Source organism: Scophthalmus maximus, chromosome 4, assembly GCF_022379125.1.
Source record: "Scophthalmus maximus strain ysfricsl-2021 chromosome 4, ASM2237912v1, whole genome shotgun sequence".
Lineage (NCBI taxonomy): Eukaryota > Metazoa > Chordata > Actinopteri > Pleuronectiformes > Scophthalmidae > Scophthalmus > Scophthalmus maximus.
Genome location: NC_061518.1, coordinates 18251134 through 18269361, shown reverse-complemented (window position 1 = coordinate 18269361; position 18228 = coordinate 18251134). Strand labels below are relative to the sequence as shown.

Here is an 18228-nt window from a genome sequence, read left to right as displayed (position 1 = left end):
AGTTAAAGTCAGGAAGTTTATATTCCGGATTAAGAGTTTGTACAACGTACCCCTTCTCCCCGCTCTTTATGACTGAAGGATCTGTCAGAATCTCACCAACACCTGCAGAGGAACGCAGCAAATACGCAAGTGTCATCATCGGAGACATAGATATTGAAAACACATCAATCAATCAAATCAATATGACTCTGCTGAGGAACAGAGGATCCCTGCCTTTTGTCACATGCATGTACGGTGGGGTTCAAAAGGTCTGAGACCAATTCATATGTCGGGGACATATGAATCACATTAATATTCGAACTTCACAATTGCCACATGAGCAACAACAAGCCGCTGTTCAAGTCCCATATTCAAAAAAAGGATTCCGTGTGATGTGGGTGCATGTGGCGGACTGTTTACCCTGCAGGTCGAGCACCAGCAGCTCTCCGCGGGTGTACTCGTAAGTCCAGTGGCTGAAGGCCAGCATGGTTTCCTCCAGCAGGTTGGTGGGGACGATCTCGTCCCCGTTGTTGTTGTTGAACTTCCTGAACTCCCCGGTGATGCACTCTTCTATGGCGAACCACTGTCCGGCAGAGTGACAGTAGAGCAGAAACACCTCCAGGAACCTGGACGCAAAAAGGACTTAGATGGCTGCACAAGAACACAATTAACAAAAAAAACAAAAAAAAAGCTGTGCTGAGATCTCCTGCTGTAAAGCCCCGAGGAAAACGCAGATCTGGTCTTGACAAACAGGTATGAGCGAAGCAAACTTTGATTAAAAAAACAAAAAAACACTAGATATGAAAGACAGCGATGAAAAAGATATGCGTGTAAATGCTTTCTCTGCGTCCCTCATGCATCCGCTTACCTCGGTGAATAAGGAATCGTCTTGGGCCGGACTTGGTTGAAGGCAAACGTCAACTTTTGAGCAGCTCGTTGTTGTTGAATTTCCTGGAGTGACACAGTGAAACAAATGTTCACTTCATATTGGGATTCACATTAGTGTAATTCCCACTTTGCTGTTACCATGTTTTGGCTGTTAACAAGAAACACAGTGGAATTATGCTAAATTAGATTTTTTTTTAAGTAGATTTAGTATTTAGTGGTTTAATGTTTTCTAGTTTTGTGGATGGATTCTTAATAAATCTAAAACAAAGTTGCCAAAGTGTCACTTCAAATCCAACAAAAGCATTATTTTGCTTCTTTGATAGCTGAGTGCATTCTGGTTAGAGGCGGATTGTTTGACAACTTACATTTTGAACAGAATGTGCAGTGCTTACTGAAAGCTGCAGAGAAAGGAGCTCAAACACATCATGCAAGCTCAGGGTGTGTAGGTTTGGTTTTTAGCTCCGTCAGGGACATTTCTTTCTGTCGGAAGGGCACTTGCTCTCTGACTTTCTTTTCTCATTCTCATGCACGTCAAGAGTCTGAATACCAAAACGGATTAACCGAATATGTCTTGAACCAATGTCCTGCAGAAAACACACAGATCTGGCAAAGATCTCACTCATAACATGATGTTGAGTTAAAATGACATGATTGTCTGAGAAGTAAAATATTGGTAGGGAAACTTCTGCAAGAGACCAGGTCTCTACTGTCCATAACCAAATCTATAACTAAATCTACTGAGCACTGCTAAAACAATCTCATACGTTTTTTAATCTCAGGCAGTTTCTGTGGACACACTTAAGCTAGTGTCGCAGGGCGAGAGGGGGGATTGTGTATTTGTGCTCCCTACCCTGAGACAAAGGTGCAGCACGGTGTCCTCCTTGTAGATGCTCTGCCAGGTCTGGACCACCTCGGGAAGGAAGGACTTGACTATATACAGGTGTCCTGGCTTCAGGATGTCGTACTCGGACCAAGTGCAGAGCACCTTGAGGGCTCGCCGGAGGCCCCCGCCCATCTCTTCCTTGCTGAGGAACTCTATTTTGGCACAGAGGCCCCGCTGGGCCCAGGAAGACATGCTGTTGTTGATGGTGTTGGGAGAGCTCTCCTCCAGACGGTACACAGTCACCGGCTCCCCTGATGGCGAGGGGGGGGGAGAGGTTAGCGTAGTTTCTTTTCAGAGTCTGCTTTACGGCATCCATTTAAATCTAGAGCAGCAACAGTTTATCGATTAATCGATCAGTAATCAACTACTAAATTAATGGGCCAACTATTTTGATAATCAATTAATTGGTTTAAGTAGTTTCTATGAAAAACAAGTCTAAATTCTCTGATCTCAGCTTCTTAAAGGTGAATATTTTCTGGTTTCTTTGATCTTCTGTGACAGTAACCTGAATATCTTCGGTGTGGAAAAAAACAAAACATCAGATGGGGCGTTTGGGAAACACGATCAACACTTTTCACCATTTTATGGACCAAACATCTAATGATGAAAATAATCGTTAGTTGCAGCCCTATTTAAATCTATACTTATGTTTTGGGAATTTGATGTTTATTTTGCATTCTAGGTATGTGACAAAATTCACTCCGTTTCCTTCTCAGAGGATTTGTGGGTATTTCCTCCTTCATTTCTGCGAACCGAGTTTATTACCTGTCCATTTCACACCGGCACAAAGTCACAGGGCTCTATTTTAACAACTTTAAGTCGAGGGAAAGGGTATTTATGACATGTCCAAATCCACTAGTGCTCGTTTACAACTGTGGAGAAATGGTGGCTGCATCAGGGGCACGGTTCAAAAAGACTTTGAACCTTGTAGTCTCTCAATTGATTATGGGTTTTTTTTTTGGCACAACATGTGATAAAACAAATCAGAGTGCCATGTCCCTTTCCATTTAAAGGCCAGGTGAGCTCGCAAGCTTGGAGGAGACAGCTATCATAACTGCAGATTTGTCAAGTAGTGAGAGAAAGTGCTTCTCTACATTAGAAATGAACATACATGTGTGCAAAATAACAGATGGATGTACAAGCACATCCATCTGTGTGCATAAGAAGTGGAGTTAATGTGCATTGTGCACCCGCCTAAGAAATACTGTAGCACTAACTACAGACCAGGTCTTTTTGTCAAATGTGCAAACAGAGAAATGTGCAAACACAGAAATGTGCCAACAATAAGACTGAACACCACACCTCACTTCAAGACCAACGCGCCCATGGGTGCTCCTATGGGCTCAAGTGCATCTGCTATTCAAACAATGTGGCAGCCTGACAGGAAAATAACAACTGTGTCGATCTGAAACTAGACAGCCTGGTGCCGCCGCAGTGCAAGATAAGGCTCATAGTTTCTCTGGGTGCATCAATGAGAGTCATGAAACTGAGAGATAAGGAGCCTCAGTCCTGCTACAGAAAGAACGGAGGCATTATTCTTTCAAGCTTTTAGTTTGACTGTATAACCTTCAACACTACCGGACAGTGGACACATTAACCCGCTCCTTAAAACATCTAATGCTTTTATGGTCAGACAACTTCGGTTAGTTTGGAAACTTTCAGACCAAGTTTATACCTGCTGATTGTAAGTTAACTTTTAAGAACTTGGTCATTGTCACTATTTACTTTTGTGTTTGTGTTAATTGTCTGTACTGTCCTACAAAGCCAAAAACTTTAGTCAGAGTTGAAACCTGTACCTTTTTTCGCATCTATTTTACTGCGTAAAAATATATATGCTATAAACGTGTGAACTAAAACTTCAACTTAAAAAACAGTAAAAAGAACAGTAAACATAAACTCAATATTCAATGACTTGCTAAAAAAAAAAACAGACTTTAAAATAAAACAATCAACATGTTCCAAATAATGGAACATGAGCGCACAAAGATCCAAATCGGTTTAGTTTCCAGGGCAACTGCTCGCTTTGCCAGCAACTGGCAAACAGCAGTTTTCTACAACTTTGACTTTTTCAAGAACGATCATGTCAATTCTTGTGTGCTGTAGTACCATATTACATCACAGGAGTCTTGTTAAATGGTTATACATTAAATCAGAAGGCAGATTAAAATGTATCTTTATGGAGTTTTGAGAAAATTCTCCTAGTAATAACAGGTGTCATCTGCACATTTCCAAGACTGTACAATGTATTGTTCGCAAAAGATGCAGTAACCACCACCTCCTAACAGCCTGCGCACAGGCATTTAAACATCCACCAAAACAATAACAACACTCCTTCAGCCAGGAGATGCACAAACCATAACACAACACCCAAGCGTGGGAGGCTGAAAAAATGACCACACCTGTTATCCGGCTCAAAATGTCTGTGGTTTTTCTGACGTGTGGGGAAAAAAAACACCTAATCCAGACTTACCTCTAGGGGGCACAGGCATGAAGGGGATGCTCTGGGAAAGTCTCATCAAGTTGTTGCGTTCAACAGCTAAGAGGAAGTGCAAACGCGCGCACACACACACACACACACACACACACACACACACACACACACACACACACACACACACACACACACACACACACACACACACACACACACACACACACACACACACACACACACACACACACACACACACGTACGTACGTACGTTACAAAAAGCTGCAGATGAGGCATGAGCAGTAAAAATGTATTACTCTCTATGCGATGATGAGCATTTGAACCTGCAGCTGGAACTACACAGGTGCAATTTTTGAATAAGAATACTATAACCATTGATTTTAGTAAACAAAATGTGTCTCACCTGAGTACTGGTAACTTTCGATGGGCTTGAAAGGTGAGCCAATGGCTACAGAGAAATCAAAGGGAATGTTAATCTTTCAGGATAACTTTTAAACCTTATTGATTAGCTGACTATGCAGAAGGCAGGGAGGAAATGACAGGGGAGCAAGAGATGGGGGATATGGCATGCAACAAGTGTCCCAGGACAAATTCTACCCATTATATTATACAAGTAGTTTGTGTCATTTAAGGACAAGTAGTGGTAGTTCACCGGACGATCACTTGCGCACATTATTTCAACTAAAACACACTGGAGCTGTTCCAGCATCCACCAGTAGATGTCACTGTACGACCTGACGGCAAAAAGAAACGGGCCTCGTGCTCAAGTTTACCTCTTGGAAGTCATTTCTGTCATTAGATACAAATTCAGCCGATGGATCATTCTCATTTGTAATCTGGGTAAGAGCATCAGTTATTCGCTCTGTACTGAAATCACTTCACATGCATTTCATATTTCTTTAAATAAAGGACAAAGCCACAAGTATCTGGCAGAACAATTGTTAAATATGCAAATATTATTCAGTCAGGTCCGTCTCTTAGTATCACCATTTTCTATTCTGTCATGAAACTGTGCAAAAAGTTGTGGGCATGGACCAAATGATTGATCATCTGCCTTTATCTTTTTAATATCAATCATCTTTAACGTCTTTTTATCCAAACACAATGTATTCAGTTTTCAATAATAGAACATAAAAAAGCAGAAAATCCTTAAACCTCAAACGGAAAATAAAAAATGAATGGATAAGTACATGCATATCAACTTCCAGCTGATCAACTACTGTATCAATAGACTTGCTGCTTGAGAATGAAATATTAGGTTAGATATTTGGTTGTTTTGTTGACTTATGTCAGTGTCTGTTACTTACAATCCTTCCTGCTTCCCAGGTGGGTGTGTCGAGGCGGGTAGAGAGAAACTGCAGCTGTAACCACAGAAGGAGAGAACATAGTTAAGCTCCAAAAAAAAGTATTACACAGTAGCTGCTGCTGACGTTCTGTAAAAATATCTTTGCTGTGATTCTCCATAAATAAGTAAAAAGGCTTTCCAAAATGATTTACAAAACAGTTGGACTCTCTCTGTCAACTGCAAGACTCTCATCTAATGAAGTGTCTGTAATGTTCTGTGTTATGAGACATTCTCCCTTCTGTGACAACATGATGTTGATGAAGCCAAATCTCAATCTAACACACACAATGCTCCAAAATCCTGGCTTGATTTAAGGAAGAAATACATTATTTTTCGAAAGATTTTCAAGCTACCTGTTACAGCACAGATTAAAATCACACGCAAACACACATAGGGACGCAAAGAAAAGAAAAAAGGGTCAAAGGTCGCACTTTGGCAACAGTGTCCATGTGAATGTTGCCGGACCAGCCGATCCAGACAGAACAGGCCTGAGCCGACTAACTGGAGGAGGAACAGCAAAACTACGCATCTTACCGTTAAGTGTGTCCTCGCCAGGGGCTCGTCTGACAGAGAGCAAGACAGGCAAAGAGAAAAGTGAGCTATTTGTTTAACAAAACACTAAGCGACTACACACATTCAGCATCAGCCGAGATCACAGAGACACACAGAAGCTTGTGCAATGCATTAACAAGACTGAAGAGCAGGTTTGAACAAGTTCACAAAGCGCCAGACCTTATCTTTAATCAGATTTTTTATTTGTTTTCATGCACGTTCCTGTAAAGTAGAAAAGTGAATGTTTGTGTGTTCTGTAGGGTGTGTGTGAGTGTGTACACTTACAGGCCGCTGGCTTGGGCTGATTTGACCTGAACTTTTTCCTGGAGGTGAAATGAGAAGTTGTTAAACAATGTTGACAACCTGCAAGAAAATTCTAAACCTAATCCTAAATCTCTTTGCATGTTTGAAAATCGTTTACAATCAGTTCCCATTGCTTTTGACAATTTTTGGCCATTGATTTTCTGTTTCTGTTTCTGTTCTGTGCCTTAGTCTGTTTGTAGTATGTTTTTGATGCTAAATGTTCCTGCTTGTTTTAATTTAATTTTTTAATTTGTCTTGACCAGGACGCCCTGGCAGAAGAGATATTGTATCTCAATTGGATTTTCCTTGTTAAATAAATAATAAAAAATACATGACAGAAACCAGAATTAAATAAGTTAACAAGAGTTGATTATACAGATTATTTTTAAAATTGACTTATTACTTTTAACTTTCATGAAAATACATCTGTAGACACACTTCTTACCAGTACTGCCGCCCTGGGGTCCTCATGGATGAGGATGTCTTCAGCCGACACTCTGCTTCTGTCTCTCTTAGCTAGAGCTACAAAAACAGAACGAATGATCAACAAGCATCAAAGTATTACCGGCGTGGACACTGAACATTTATGAGATAAATAGGTCAACCAATAATTGCAATAGTGCGGTGTACTGAAAAAAAAACAAAAAAAAAAACACTTCTTTAAGAAGATTTTGCTCAAGAGCAGGGATCTTACTGGAGTCAGGATGGAGAAAAGCCGGTTTTCTGTCAAACTCTGTGAAACCAGCGTAAGAGTTGACGGCTCTGATGTGGCCGTGACCTTCAGGCTGAGCCTACAGAGAGATGAGGAGAGTTATGAGAGGGTGAACATTATTCTGAAACACTGATTAGCAGTAAATTCCATGAAGATCAATCTTAACAGCCTGCATCATAAATTATGGCTACAATAAACATTGCAAATCTAAAAAAAACTTCATGATTCAGAGTCTCTTCTGAAACGAAGTGCACCAATTCTAATGTCATTTATAGAGTGAGGCAGCTTAATCCTCCATCAGAGCATCACGACATACGTGTAGGGGAAGACTGAAAACCTTTTGAGTTTTTATAAATTGGGTGACATAACACATCAGCAATGAAGATCATAGTTGACTAAAATGTACTTGAAAGACCTTTAAAACACAAAAAGTGTTCACATGAAGGGAAATATGACACTGTAAAAACAATTCAGATGACCTGGATAAAATCTAAATATGAAAAATTCAATATACTGTCAATGCAATAAACCAAAGCACAATCATACAAGTAAACACACACACACACACACACACACACACACACACACACACACACACACACACACACACACACACACACACACACACACACACACACACACACACACACACACACACACACACACACACACACACACACACACACACACACACACACACACACACACACACACCTGTGATCTGCTCTGTGTGGCCGGACTTTGCTGTCTGCTGGAGGGGGAGGTCTCTTTGGGTGTAGAGTGCTGCAGGTCCAAACTGTCTTTATGTCCTGAAAATTTTGCAATTGTCAAAATTTCATACTGTAAAATTATTATAACGCTTAAAAAAAAGTTTCATTGGTTTACCATTGTGCATTCAGAACAAGACAAGCAAACACACTTCCTGATCAGGTGACACGACCAACACCACAATGACGACGTAATCAAAAATCTGAAACTTCTTCCCGCACCTCGACTCAACAAACACATCCTTTATCAATCACTGGGCTGAAAACCAGACAACTAATCACAACATTCAGGTCTCATGACTTTTGTACTTAAAACTAATAACCACCCAGGAACGGAGAAGAAACCAAAAGCTCCAGAGCAGAGACAGAGAGAGGAAAAAAAAGGTGACAGCTAAAGGCCGACTGGGATCCTGATCTGGGAGATGGGACAGGCCCCGAGCACCCGGCAGACGAAGCCCTAAACTTCAGACTGAGACTCAAACCTCTTGTTGTGTTCCTCTTGTCAAGGCGGACTTCTGACTCACTTTCACCCTCACAGCAGGACTCTGCTGGTCCTGACTCACTCCGTTTCCTGCCCCTTCGTCTGTGGGGTCTCCTGGGTGCCGCAGCAGGGGCACGAGTGCAACTTGGCTGCGAGTTTTTTCCATCGGCGTGACCCAGTGGTGCTTCAGCTTCTGGAGGCAGTGGGACTTGAGTGTCTGCACTATGTTTACTCAGAGAGCCCGATCTGCCCTCGTCGTCACAGAACGCCTCGTTCACATACGCCCAATTCACCTCAGTCTCTCTCTCCCCCCTTATTAACTCTCCCTCTGTACTCTCAGGCTTCACAGTGCAAGCAGGCAAGCGGGCAGGATGAGCAGTGCCCGAGGTCGAGACAACGACGACAACAGTAGGGTACACACACACACAGTTCTCATCCTCCTCTTTTGTCTTCTCATCAACACAAGATTCACCCTCATTCTCATACTCACCCACAAAAGCACCAAACTCTACAGTGGTGCTGTCGGGCTGGAGGGGCTGCCGGTAAAGCCCAGCTAGAGTGAGCTCTGGGTGGCTGGAGCCACTGGGCTGGGAAGGGGTGCTGCTGATGTGGAACTGTGCCCCGTGGGAAGGTACGTTGGGCAGGCTGGATGGGGAGTCGGAAAGGCCCGGCTCTGATGGACGGGTCAGCTTACTCTGGGTGAGAGAGCGGCCTCGGAGACGCAGCTCCGGAGGGAAGGTGGCCACAGCACTTAAGACAAAGGCACTGGAGCCGGCACTGCCCGAGGAGCCAGCCTCTGCAGCAAGGTGCCCGAGCCCAAATAAGTCTCTCCTCTCTGGACTTGATGCTGGGTGGAGGTTGGGGTCCAGCCCCTGTCCTGCTCCAGTGCTGGGCCCGATTCTATGGATACCTTCTGTTCCAGCCCCTCCCCCTACACCAATCCCGAAAAGAGAATCTGCTATGTCGACTCCTGCCTGGGGGAAAGAGGAGCCGAAGTAAGGCCCCACACTGCGTTTGCATATCCCGGACGATTTAGAGTGGGGGCCGGTGTCTGTTGCCACAGCGGCAATGCTGGGGACCACATTCTTAGACAGACTGAGCTCCCGGGTGATCTGATTGTGCACCTTGCTGGCCTCTGATGCCCTCTGGGCAGTGAGGGACTTCAGAGTGTCCACGGTCAGAGCTGAGAGGTCCTGCAGGTGGCCAATTTGAGAGTCCAGTGTGTGCAAAGAACGTTTTATGAAGTTGACCTTGTTCCCGACCTCCCTCAGCTGCAAACACATGGTCTCAACTCTGGAGATGACAAACAGTAGCTTCAGTTAGCGACAGCTCAGCTCTCGCTCTTCTAGTGTTAATATTGATTAAAATATATAAATGTCATTATTAAATTCAAATTGTGAAGGACTCATGTGTACGAGGTAGCCAATTCTCTAGTAAGGCATACTCACGGACTCATTTTTTAATTTCTAGTCAATGTTTTAACAGCTTCTTTTTGAACATTTTTACGAAGGCCCACCTTTCTGAGGTAAGACGTATGCGCTCCTCACTCCCCGAGTGAAACTGATCGTCCTTTTCATGAAAGTACGTCTCCACGCACTGCTCCTCAAAATCGTGAAGCTTCTTTTGGTCTTCCTCAGTTAGAAACAGCTCTAAAAGAAAAAAAAGATTAAAGAGGAGATAAAAAAATTAGGTATATGACAGGAACATGGACCTATCAACAATAAGCAAACTAAGCAAACTAAAAGCTGGCAAACGATGTACAAGTCGCAGAGAGTGACAGAAAGATGGACATACTTGGTCCGTAGGTATGCTCCTTCTTCCTCTTTCGACACATACAGAAGAGGGAGTAGATATGGCACAGGAGGATGAAGGGCGGCGGGAGGACAGGCTTCTCGTGGTAGGCCATGATGAAGTGGTAGCGCTGGTACTTCCACACCAGATTAGAAATGGACTTCACTTGTATGTACACATTGCTGGAAAACAGAAATGGTGCTCGGGATGAAGTGAAGGAAAATGGCAGCAATATTTCATTTGAACTCATATTCCAAAGCTGGAAACACACTGAGGAGCCGAAGTAGGGCAGCCACAGGTGGATTTAGCACCTGAGCGTTGTTCACTTACTTGAAGAAGGCGATGAGGAGGTTGACCATTAGTATATACTGTACAAAGAGGTAGACTGCTTGTAGCAGAGGAGTCAGCCACACCCCAGCCTGACACAGGGACTTCACTGATGCTTCACTGTTATTGGCACAAACTGTGAGGAGAAGAAGCAAGAAATCAGCTGCTTTTCGGAGCAAACCGATTGAGGATTCACTCAAAGGATTTTTTTTTAATTCTTATTAAAATCTGCACTTAGCACTTCCTTTTCTTTCCACAAGCTTGCACTAACTAAAGAACATCTAACTATGCACCACATATTGCACAAGGTCACAATCACAGTGATAAACCGTGCAATAAATTTCAACGGTGTGCTAAATGCAGCACGCTCAGATGTTTTTGATCCAGCCGAGCTTCAGAGGTGCTCGACTCGAATGATGATCACTCGATTGTTGCCTTTTACAGACCCCTTGACAGCCGAGTCCAGGCGGTCAATTTGTGGTGAAGCAAAAAGCCCTGCCCCCCCCTCCCAAAGAGACCCGGTGTTGGCTGCTTCGGCCTGTAAACCACGTTGGGTGAAAGTGTCTGTGAGGGTGGAGACAATGATTAGGCCGTTGTGGGTTTGATTTCAAGTGCTTGTTTTGAGTGGCAATCAGCTATCATGCCGTGGAGAGAAGCTTTTGAATAAAACTCTCCTTACCCTCGTAATCTCCCTTGCCATCCTCACCGTCCTTACCATCGATTTCATAGGCATACACTTCCCCGTACATCATCCAGTATGGCTGGAAAACCACATCTTTGGCCAGTGTCCAACTGGCCTCCTCCTGTGGGTACAGAATAGCTTTCCTGGGTACGCCATAGCTCAGCAGCACTATGGCCATTATCACCACAATGTAAAACATGTTGGCCACCTGCAAGAGACGTCACACATACTCAAAGAAACATACGACTCATGGGATTATGGCGACTTCAAATAATATACATGTCTTAAAGTACAAAACAGAGATTTTCTTTTGCGCATAAATAACTCACCATTTTAGCGATCATCATGACATACGGCCCAGCTTGCTGGTTGACAGCCAGGATATCGAGGAGTCGCACGTACCAGAAGATGATATTGAGACAGTAAACTGTCCTGCCAGGGACGAAGGCATCGCCTCCACCCAACCTCAGGCCAAAGCCGATGAAGAAGATCATGATGGCCAGAAAGTCGGACACATTGAAATAGTCACTGAACCACACCTTTATCTTCTGGCTTATTTTGCCTGCTTCAGACATGAACATCTGGAAATTACAAAGAGAAGGTGGTGACGGTATGATAAGGAGATTAATTTGTTCACCGTCTCTGGTTATTTTGCAGGACAGAGAGAAACTGGTAGCAAAATGCTACTGCCGGTGTCTTGCTACCATGATTTAAAAAAGGTATTTTCTTCACGACTTTTGAATTAAAGAACATTAATGCCTCTTTAAAAGTCCAACACTGCTGTTCTACATACCTCTCGAATTTTCTCAATGGCAGATGTGAAGATGTAGAGGATGACTACCCACTCTTGGGGAGAAGGCCATACAGGCATTTTCACGAGGACCACATACGAATAGAACATCAAAAAGCCCAGGTAGAAGAGCTGAGGGCGGGAGACACACAACAAGATTACTCACAAAAAAAACTCTAAAAACATTTGTGAGAACACTTCTCTAAAAGTGATAAATGATTTATTCTTCAGAGAATCGGGCAGCTGTAATTTTTTGCAACAAGATGTACCAAAAATATAAGTGCTGTATATTTGATGTATATAGATGATTAGTGAAATGTGCTGACAAAGAGCCTCTTAAAGCAGACAGGTGCAGTGAGGGGCTTCCTCACGATGAAATATTTTGAGACAAAGTGAGGGCTGAACCTCATCTTGGCACTTTTCATTCAAGAGCGAGTGTCTGCAATTTTCTCTGAGGCGCGGTTCACTGTGTGAATAGGAAATGTGTAAGAAAGAGAGGGTGGGAATTTACAACCAACTAGCTAAAGCTACATTTATCAATATTTTATTGAAATATTGAATTAATGGACTGTGTGTGTGTGTGTGAAATTAGTTGCTCATAGTAATGAACACACCAAAAATGATCACCACTTCTTCTTTTGTGCGATTGACTTGGCAGCACATTTGTCGTACTTGACAGTTCTGTCTAGTTGTACAACCTGAGGTCAGGAACATTTGTCAGCCTTTAGTGACTTCTGCCCCCTACTGGCCAGGTAACACTGCTCAGAAACACTGGTGTTGTGCCAGTCAACATCAAAAACATTAGTCTTTATTATGTGGGTCGTTTTCTCACCTGACAGTCGGGAACCAGGGGTTCATGTCTTTGTTACCTGGTACACATTTGATCTGGTTAGTTTTGGTTTCGCAATTAACAGAGCACACTAAAGAATTGTTTTATGACAAACGTCCTGTTGTCATCGCCTACGTGGGCTGCATCTACCTAAACTTGACTTGATTGGTTTCTAGATGTTCGTGCGACTGTCAATTCAGTAGGTATAAGTTTTTTTCGTTTGAATAGAGACAAATTAATCTCTATGGTATTACTACCAGCGTCATGAATTCGACACGAGTTCCAATTCACCATTTCACCTCAACGTTCAAACATTATCACTGGAGGCAAAGACTCCAAGCAACCATGCAAAAATAATATTTTGTCTCCTATACCAAGGCTCATTTTTGCTCTTCCCCATTTTTTCTTCTTCTAGTGTTTATCGATGTCTCAACTACCTGAAATGGATCTGAAAGTCCAAACCATCAATATAAGTGTTTTCACATTGCAAAGACCAAGACCACTTATTTTGGTCTGAAAGAATTTTGGTCTGTTGGTCCGGACTGTGGTTTTTCATTTCACACCAGTTTTTTTGGCTCGGACTAAACTCAGAAAAAACTCAGAAACAAACAAGGTAGGTGTGAAAGCACCATTAATTACTTTCTTTAAAACTTTTTTTTCAAACAACACTCATGACCAAATAACTATAAACTATGGGCATTCCCATCACCCTCAGTTGTACTTAGTTAATGTTAACTAACATGTTATTGATTAATTTTAAAGAATATAGACCAAGTACTTTAAGTCCCCTTTTCCTTTTTCTTTTTAAAGAAAAGGTCTAAGACTGTGGGAAAGCTTGAAAATGTCCATGTAGGCAGGTTAGTACAACCTGGATTAGATCAACCATTAAAAAAAACAATTGCTGAACCTTGACATGCGAGATGTGATCTTGTTGGAAAATCAGCCATTAACACTCCTGTCAGACAGGCAATGTGTTGAAGTCGGGAGGGAAGCAGGTACAGCAGATGTAGATAAGCTCACACGCAGTTCCAGTGATGTTATCAGCACCGCTTAGTTTTGAACAGCCTGAAAAACAGCTCTGCCCAGGGCGGCAAATAAAATCCACGATGACGTCTCCCATGTTCCTGGGAACCAGCCTCAGGCTGGAGTATATGAATAAACATAGGCTATACCACGGAGCTAGAAAGGAGACTGCTGAGCGTCAGAGTCCGAAATGATGACTACCAGCTAACCAGAACGAACCTATCTTACAAGTAATTGATGGGTCATCATGAGATGCATGTTGTGGTTTGGGAAAATATTGTATAATCTTATTCCGTGAGCTTCCATGTAGGTGGTGTTGTGAGAGTATCTGTCCACTGTGTGAGCCAGTGCTGACAGACTCACAAGTTCGGGAGTGTGTTTCTATTGTTAGCATCTTGCCACTTTCTGTGTGGTTATCTGATAAGGATGCACCTTGTCCCCTTCTCCTGTTTGTGGTTTTCATGGACATCCACAGTCTGGACTGGGTCTGATTCACTGACATTAGGTTGATATCTGAACATCTGAAGTGAAGGTAAGGTAAAAGGTTCAATCGAATGCTGATTACGGAGCAGGTTTTGTGCTGCCATGCTGGCGGAGACAACAGAAAGGCAAACCACTATTATCACCTAGAGCCAAATGTCTAACTAATGACATGTATCTGTGTTCTCTGCAATTTGGCCCCGGAGAAGGTCTCAGTATCAGGTTACTACTCGTGGGTATAAGCATCTTCCATTTGTAGGTCCGTCTGCACCTACCCTGATAGAACTCAAGTAAAAGGAAAAGGTTGATGGATTGATGACTGTATATGTGTGTGGCCCCTTCATACCGTGTTGGACCAGAACTTGACGATGGGAGCGTGGTAGAAGGCATAGATTTTCCTGGTTAAGGGCAGCTTCCTGGAGCGTATGTGTGTCTCCATGTCATTTTTCACCTCCACCTGGTCGTGGGATCTGGACTCCTTGAACACATCCTGCAGTGAGGTTAAAAAGGCCCAAATTAGAAAACAGGGGAAAGGGCAGAAAAAGAAGAGAATGACAGAGGTGAAGCTACTAAATGACAGAAAGAAAGAAATTTGAGGTCCTACGTACAAATAATCATGCATCAGTTAACTTTTTATGTGTCTTCACCTTTTATTTCACCATCTAGAAACAGCCTGTTCACCACACACTAACACTAATCATCTTTTGTGAGGAATTTACACATTTATACATATACGGTTGCACCGCCAGCCTTCAGTAACGTTACGTTAAGAAAACGAAGAATGGAAGGGCCTGAGTAAATCTGACCATTTGGATGTCTTCGGCTGTGTTCTGAAAGTTGTGTTCGCTGTCCTCCATGGTCATCTGGTGGTCATCCTGACTCTGAGGGATGTGAGCCATTTCCGCCTTGGATTTGTACTCCAAGAGTAGGATGGCAGGAGGCACCAGGATACTCAGAATCACCTGGAGATAAACAAACGCACACGCATGTAGGTGGATGCTGCCATGTCAAGTCTGTACTTTGAATATCATACTGTGCACTAATGGACCTCGAGTGATCTGAGTCTAGCCTGAAAACTGAAATGACAACTGTGGTGACAGAAGCACAGTGTCCCGTCCTAATTTGGCATGTTTTCATCAATGTTTATTTAAAGTGCCCATGATATATGAATTTTTTTCCCTTTCCTTTAGTGTGTTGCCATCCCTGTACATGTAAAAGATTAGCTGAGTTACAAGGGCCTGAGGGGTGGAAAAGAGGTGCTTCAGAGATGTATGGTATATTTTGAACATTACAACATGTTAACCTATTCTAGTAGGCACCCAAATTAAAATAATGAACTTGTGAATGACCAAAATATGGTCCGATTTAAATATTTTGTGCTTTTGAAAGTACCAATTATGACTATGCAGGCCAATCCCTGCTGATGTGATGCATGGATGCAAAGGCATCAAATCAATAAAACAATCCTAATTAATGAGAGCACATTCATTCAATGCAAGTACCACATCAGACATCCATGAATGGCAACTCTTTGTAGCAGCATAAATAATCAATTATTTTGTCTCTACCATATTCATTCAAAATTGTTTCAGTGTTCAGTGGGTTGAGATTGCCATTAGATATGGAATCCAACTGGAACAAAGACACTAAACCATTGCCAAAATTTTACTGCATGTATTAAACTGCACCTTGCCTGAGATTTCACACTAATAAGCCTCAGCAGCCACTGAAAACTAACCGACTCCAGCACTAAGAATAAACCAGTGTGTGTTGCCAAAAATAAAATCGAAATGGAACATGAACCTTGTACCAGGAGTTCTTGCGCATGTTCAGCCGTCCCATCCACATGTCTGACAGCAGCATCTGGGTGCAGGTGTGAGCCACAAAGGGCCGTAAATGGGAGGACACGGCCAACTTCAAACAGGTGGAATTGCTCCAGTTCTTCAGCTCATAGGTCAGCAGCTTCATGGCCATGGTCTCATCCTGCCTGAACGACTGCTCCAGCAGGTCCACTGCCAGCGTCCCAAACTCACTGAAACACATCAGCGTGGTCAACAAGACCTCTAACATTTTGCTTTGTAGCCATTTGACATGTATCAAAGCAGCAGAAAAACTTACTTTGAATATTCCTTCAGCTCCTCTGACGTGTCGTCCACCACGTCGCTCTTCTTGGCCTCGTAGCCCATCGATCGGCAGAGTTTGCAGGCCACCAGTGCCTTTGCCATGTTCTCCTCGCCGTGCTGCCAGAAGAACAGCGACATTTTCTGCCTCTTCATCAGCACAGCCCACACCAAGAGCTCATTGAAAGGGTAGGGGAACCGCCGCGTCTCTGGGTCATCTATGTCCACGATCTCCTCTTTGCTCCTCTTTTTGTTCTGCTCTGTGGAAGACTCAAGCTTTGGGGAGAAGGAGGTAAAGAACGAGACCGACATTATTTTCCTCCTTTGATGGCGGCTCTAGATGCAGAGACAGACTTTTCCATCTCTGGAGATCTGCGCGTTTAAGCATGGGAAACGCTCCAGTCTAAAGAAGGCCACGTTCTTTTTAGTGTACAGAGAGAGTGTACCTTGGGTTTGTACGGCTGTGCAGTCTTGATGAAGTGGTTGTGCCTAGTCTTCTCTTTCTTGTCAGCCTGCATGCTGAAAGACTCATGGCTTTTCCTCAAATGAGAACCAGTACCTGGTGTGTGGCGCCCTGATCTCTGTGCAGGACATGAAAAGACATCTTCACTTTACTACCGTCGGCTTTTATTATAGTACACAATAGTAGTTTCAAATATTAACACTGTAAAATACATTTTAGGCATTGCTACAAAGACACTCCCAACAGTTCAAACTCACCCTACTGTTGCCATGGAGATTGTTGTAAATGATTCGGAAGCGTTTCCTGGTGTAGTTGCACCGGTAAGTGCCACCCATCAGAAACTCAATGACCAGACCAACGTCAATCAAAGTGATCTTATAATTTGGAGGCAGATTACTCTGTAAGAGGTAGTAACAGGGACAGAATGGTGAGTGAAGGCGAAAAAAGCTAAAAATCTTTATAAAAAATATGAAGAAATACATAAGCGGTGAGCTGAACTATACCTGTTTAACATCTCTAACTAGGTGGAGGAGAGTTGGGTTGTTGGGAAGCTGTTTCTGAAATAAAGAGAATACAAAAAGCTTTAGAACAAGCTTTACACACAAATATATATACAGTATATATATGCATAAACAGTATACATACACACATATACATGTATTCAGCGGTTGGAGCGTTTCATAATGTTACCGTGTTGTAGAGCTCCTCCAACCGACTGATTGTCAGGAAACGGTGCATGCTCACACCGTTTTCTATGAGCAGCTTGACAAAATCCACCCGGTCCATGACGAGTGCATCCAGCATGGCTTGCTCCAGAGAGCTCACCTATGCATAAAGATAAACATGCAGCTAATTATTATTTACATAGCAAACACAATGAGGGAGAGGACTTAAAATTTAAATTATGAACCTGAATATGAGCAGAATATGTCTCCTTCAAAAAGACAAATAAAAAAAGCACATGTAGAAAATATAAACATTATCTATACTCTTATTTGCTCAAGAGCCAGGAGCCCCAGAGTTTAAAAATAAACACAAGCACTGAGGGCAGCTCATGAAGACAAGAGTAACAGGGTTCATGTTACAGTAAAGACAAGCAGTTCACAGCAGCCTGACCGAGTCAGTCCCATGGCTCTTCAGACTGAGGGAGACACACACACACACCCCCCACACACGCACGCACACACAGGCAGGGAGACCTACCAGGAGCTGCTGTCCGTACACAAACACATGATTCTTGGCAATGTCGACACGGTCCCAGGCCAGAGTCAGGACCAGCTGATCGAAAGCAGAAGCGTTTGTGCCTGAAATACACAGGTGTAAAAAAAACAACAACCCACACACACACATTAAAATAACAT

General features: G+C 43.0%; 1 protein-coding gene across 5 annotated transcripts in view; it reads right to left on the bottom strand.

Moving 5' to 3' along the window:
• trpm7 (transient receptor potential cation channel, subfamily M, member 7) overlaps positions 1-18228 on the bottom strand; it is a 34213-nt gene that overhangs the window by 1544 nt on the left and 14441 nt on the right. For 3 of the 5 annotated variants that reach the window (XM_047331501.1, XM_035627882.2, XM_047331499.1), the window contains exons 11-38: positions 18071-18171; positions 17558-17692; positions 17371-17424; positions 17125-17265; positions 16851-16985; positions 16403-16680; positions 16088-16316; positions 15091-15246; positions 14631-14774; positions 11956-12084; positions 11492-11743; positions 11160-11370; positions 10484-10616; positions 10157-10335; positions 9879-10011; positions 8853-9655; positions 7829-7923; positions 7097-7193; positions 6848-6924; positions 6385-6422; positions 6082-6110; positions 5510-5563; positions 4606-4650; positions 4221-4286; positions 1718-2001; positions 848-930; positions 400-605; positions 51-102 (exon numbers count right to left, since the gene is read on the bottom strand). In XM_047331501.1, the coding sequence (XP_047187457.1) occupies positions 51-102; positions 400-605; positions 848-930; positions 1718-2001; positions 4221-4286; positions 4606-4650; positions 5510-5563; positions 6082-6110; positions 6385-6422; positions 6848-6924; positions 7097-7193; positions 7829-7923; positions 8853-9655; positions 9879-10011; positions 10157-10335; positions 10484-10616; positions 11160-11370; positions 11492-11743; positions 11956-12084; positions 14631-14774; positions 15091-15246; positions 16088-16316; positions 16403-16680; positions 16851-16985; positions 17125-17265; positions 17371-17424; positions 17558-17692; positions 18071-18171 (4339 nt within the window). Of the gene's footprint in view, positions 1-50; positions 103-399; positions 606-847; positions 931-1717; positions 2002-4220; positions 4287-4605; positions 4651-5509; positions 5564-6081; positions 6111-6384; positions 6423-6847; positions 6925-7096; positions 7194-7828; positions 7924-8852; positions 9656-9878; positions 10012-10156; positions 10336-10483; positions 10617-11159; positions 11371-11491; positions 11744-11955; positions 12085-14630; positions 14775-15090; positions 15247-16087; positions 16317-16402; positions 16681-16850; positions 16986-17124; positions 17266-17370; positions 17425-17557; positions 17693-18070; positions 18172-18228 lie in introns of those variants that run through there. The other 2 variants (XM_047331500.1, XM_047331502.1) reach the window with 2 other exon arrangements.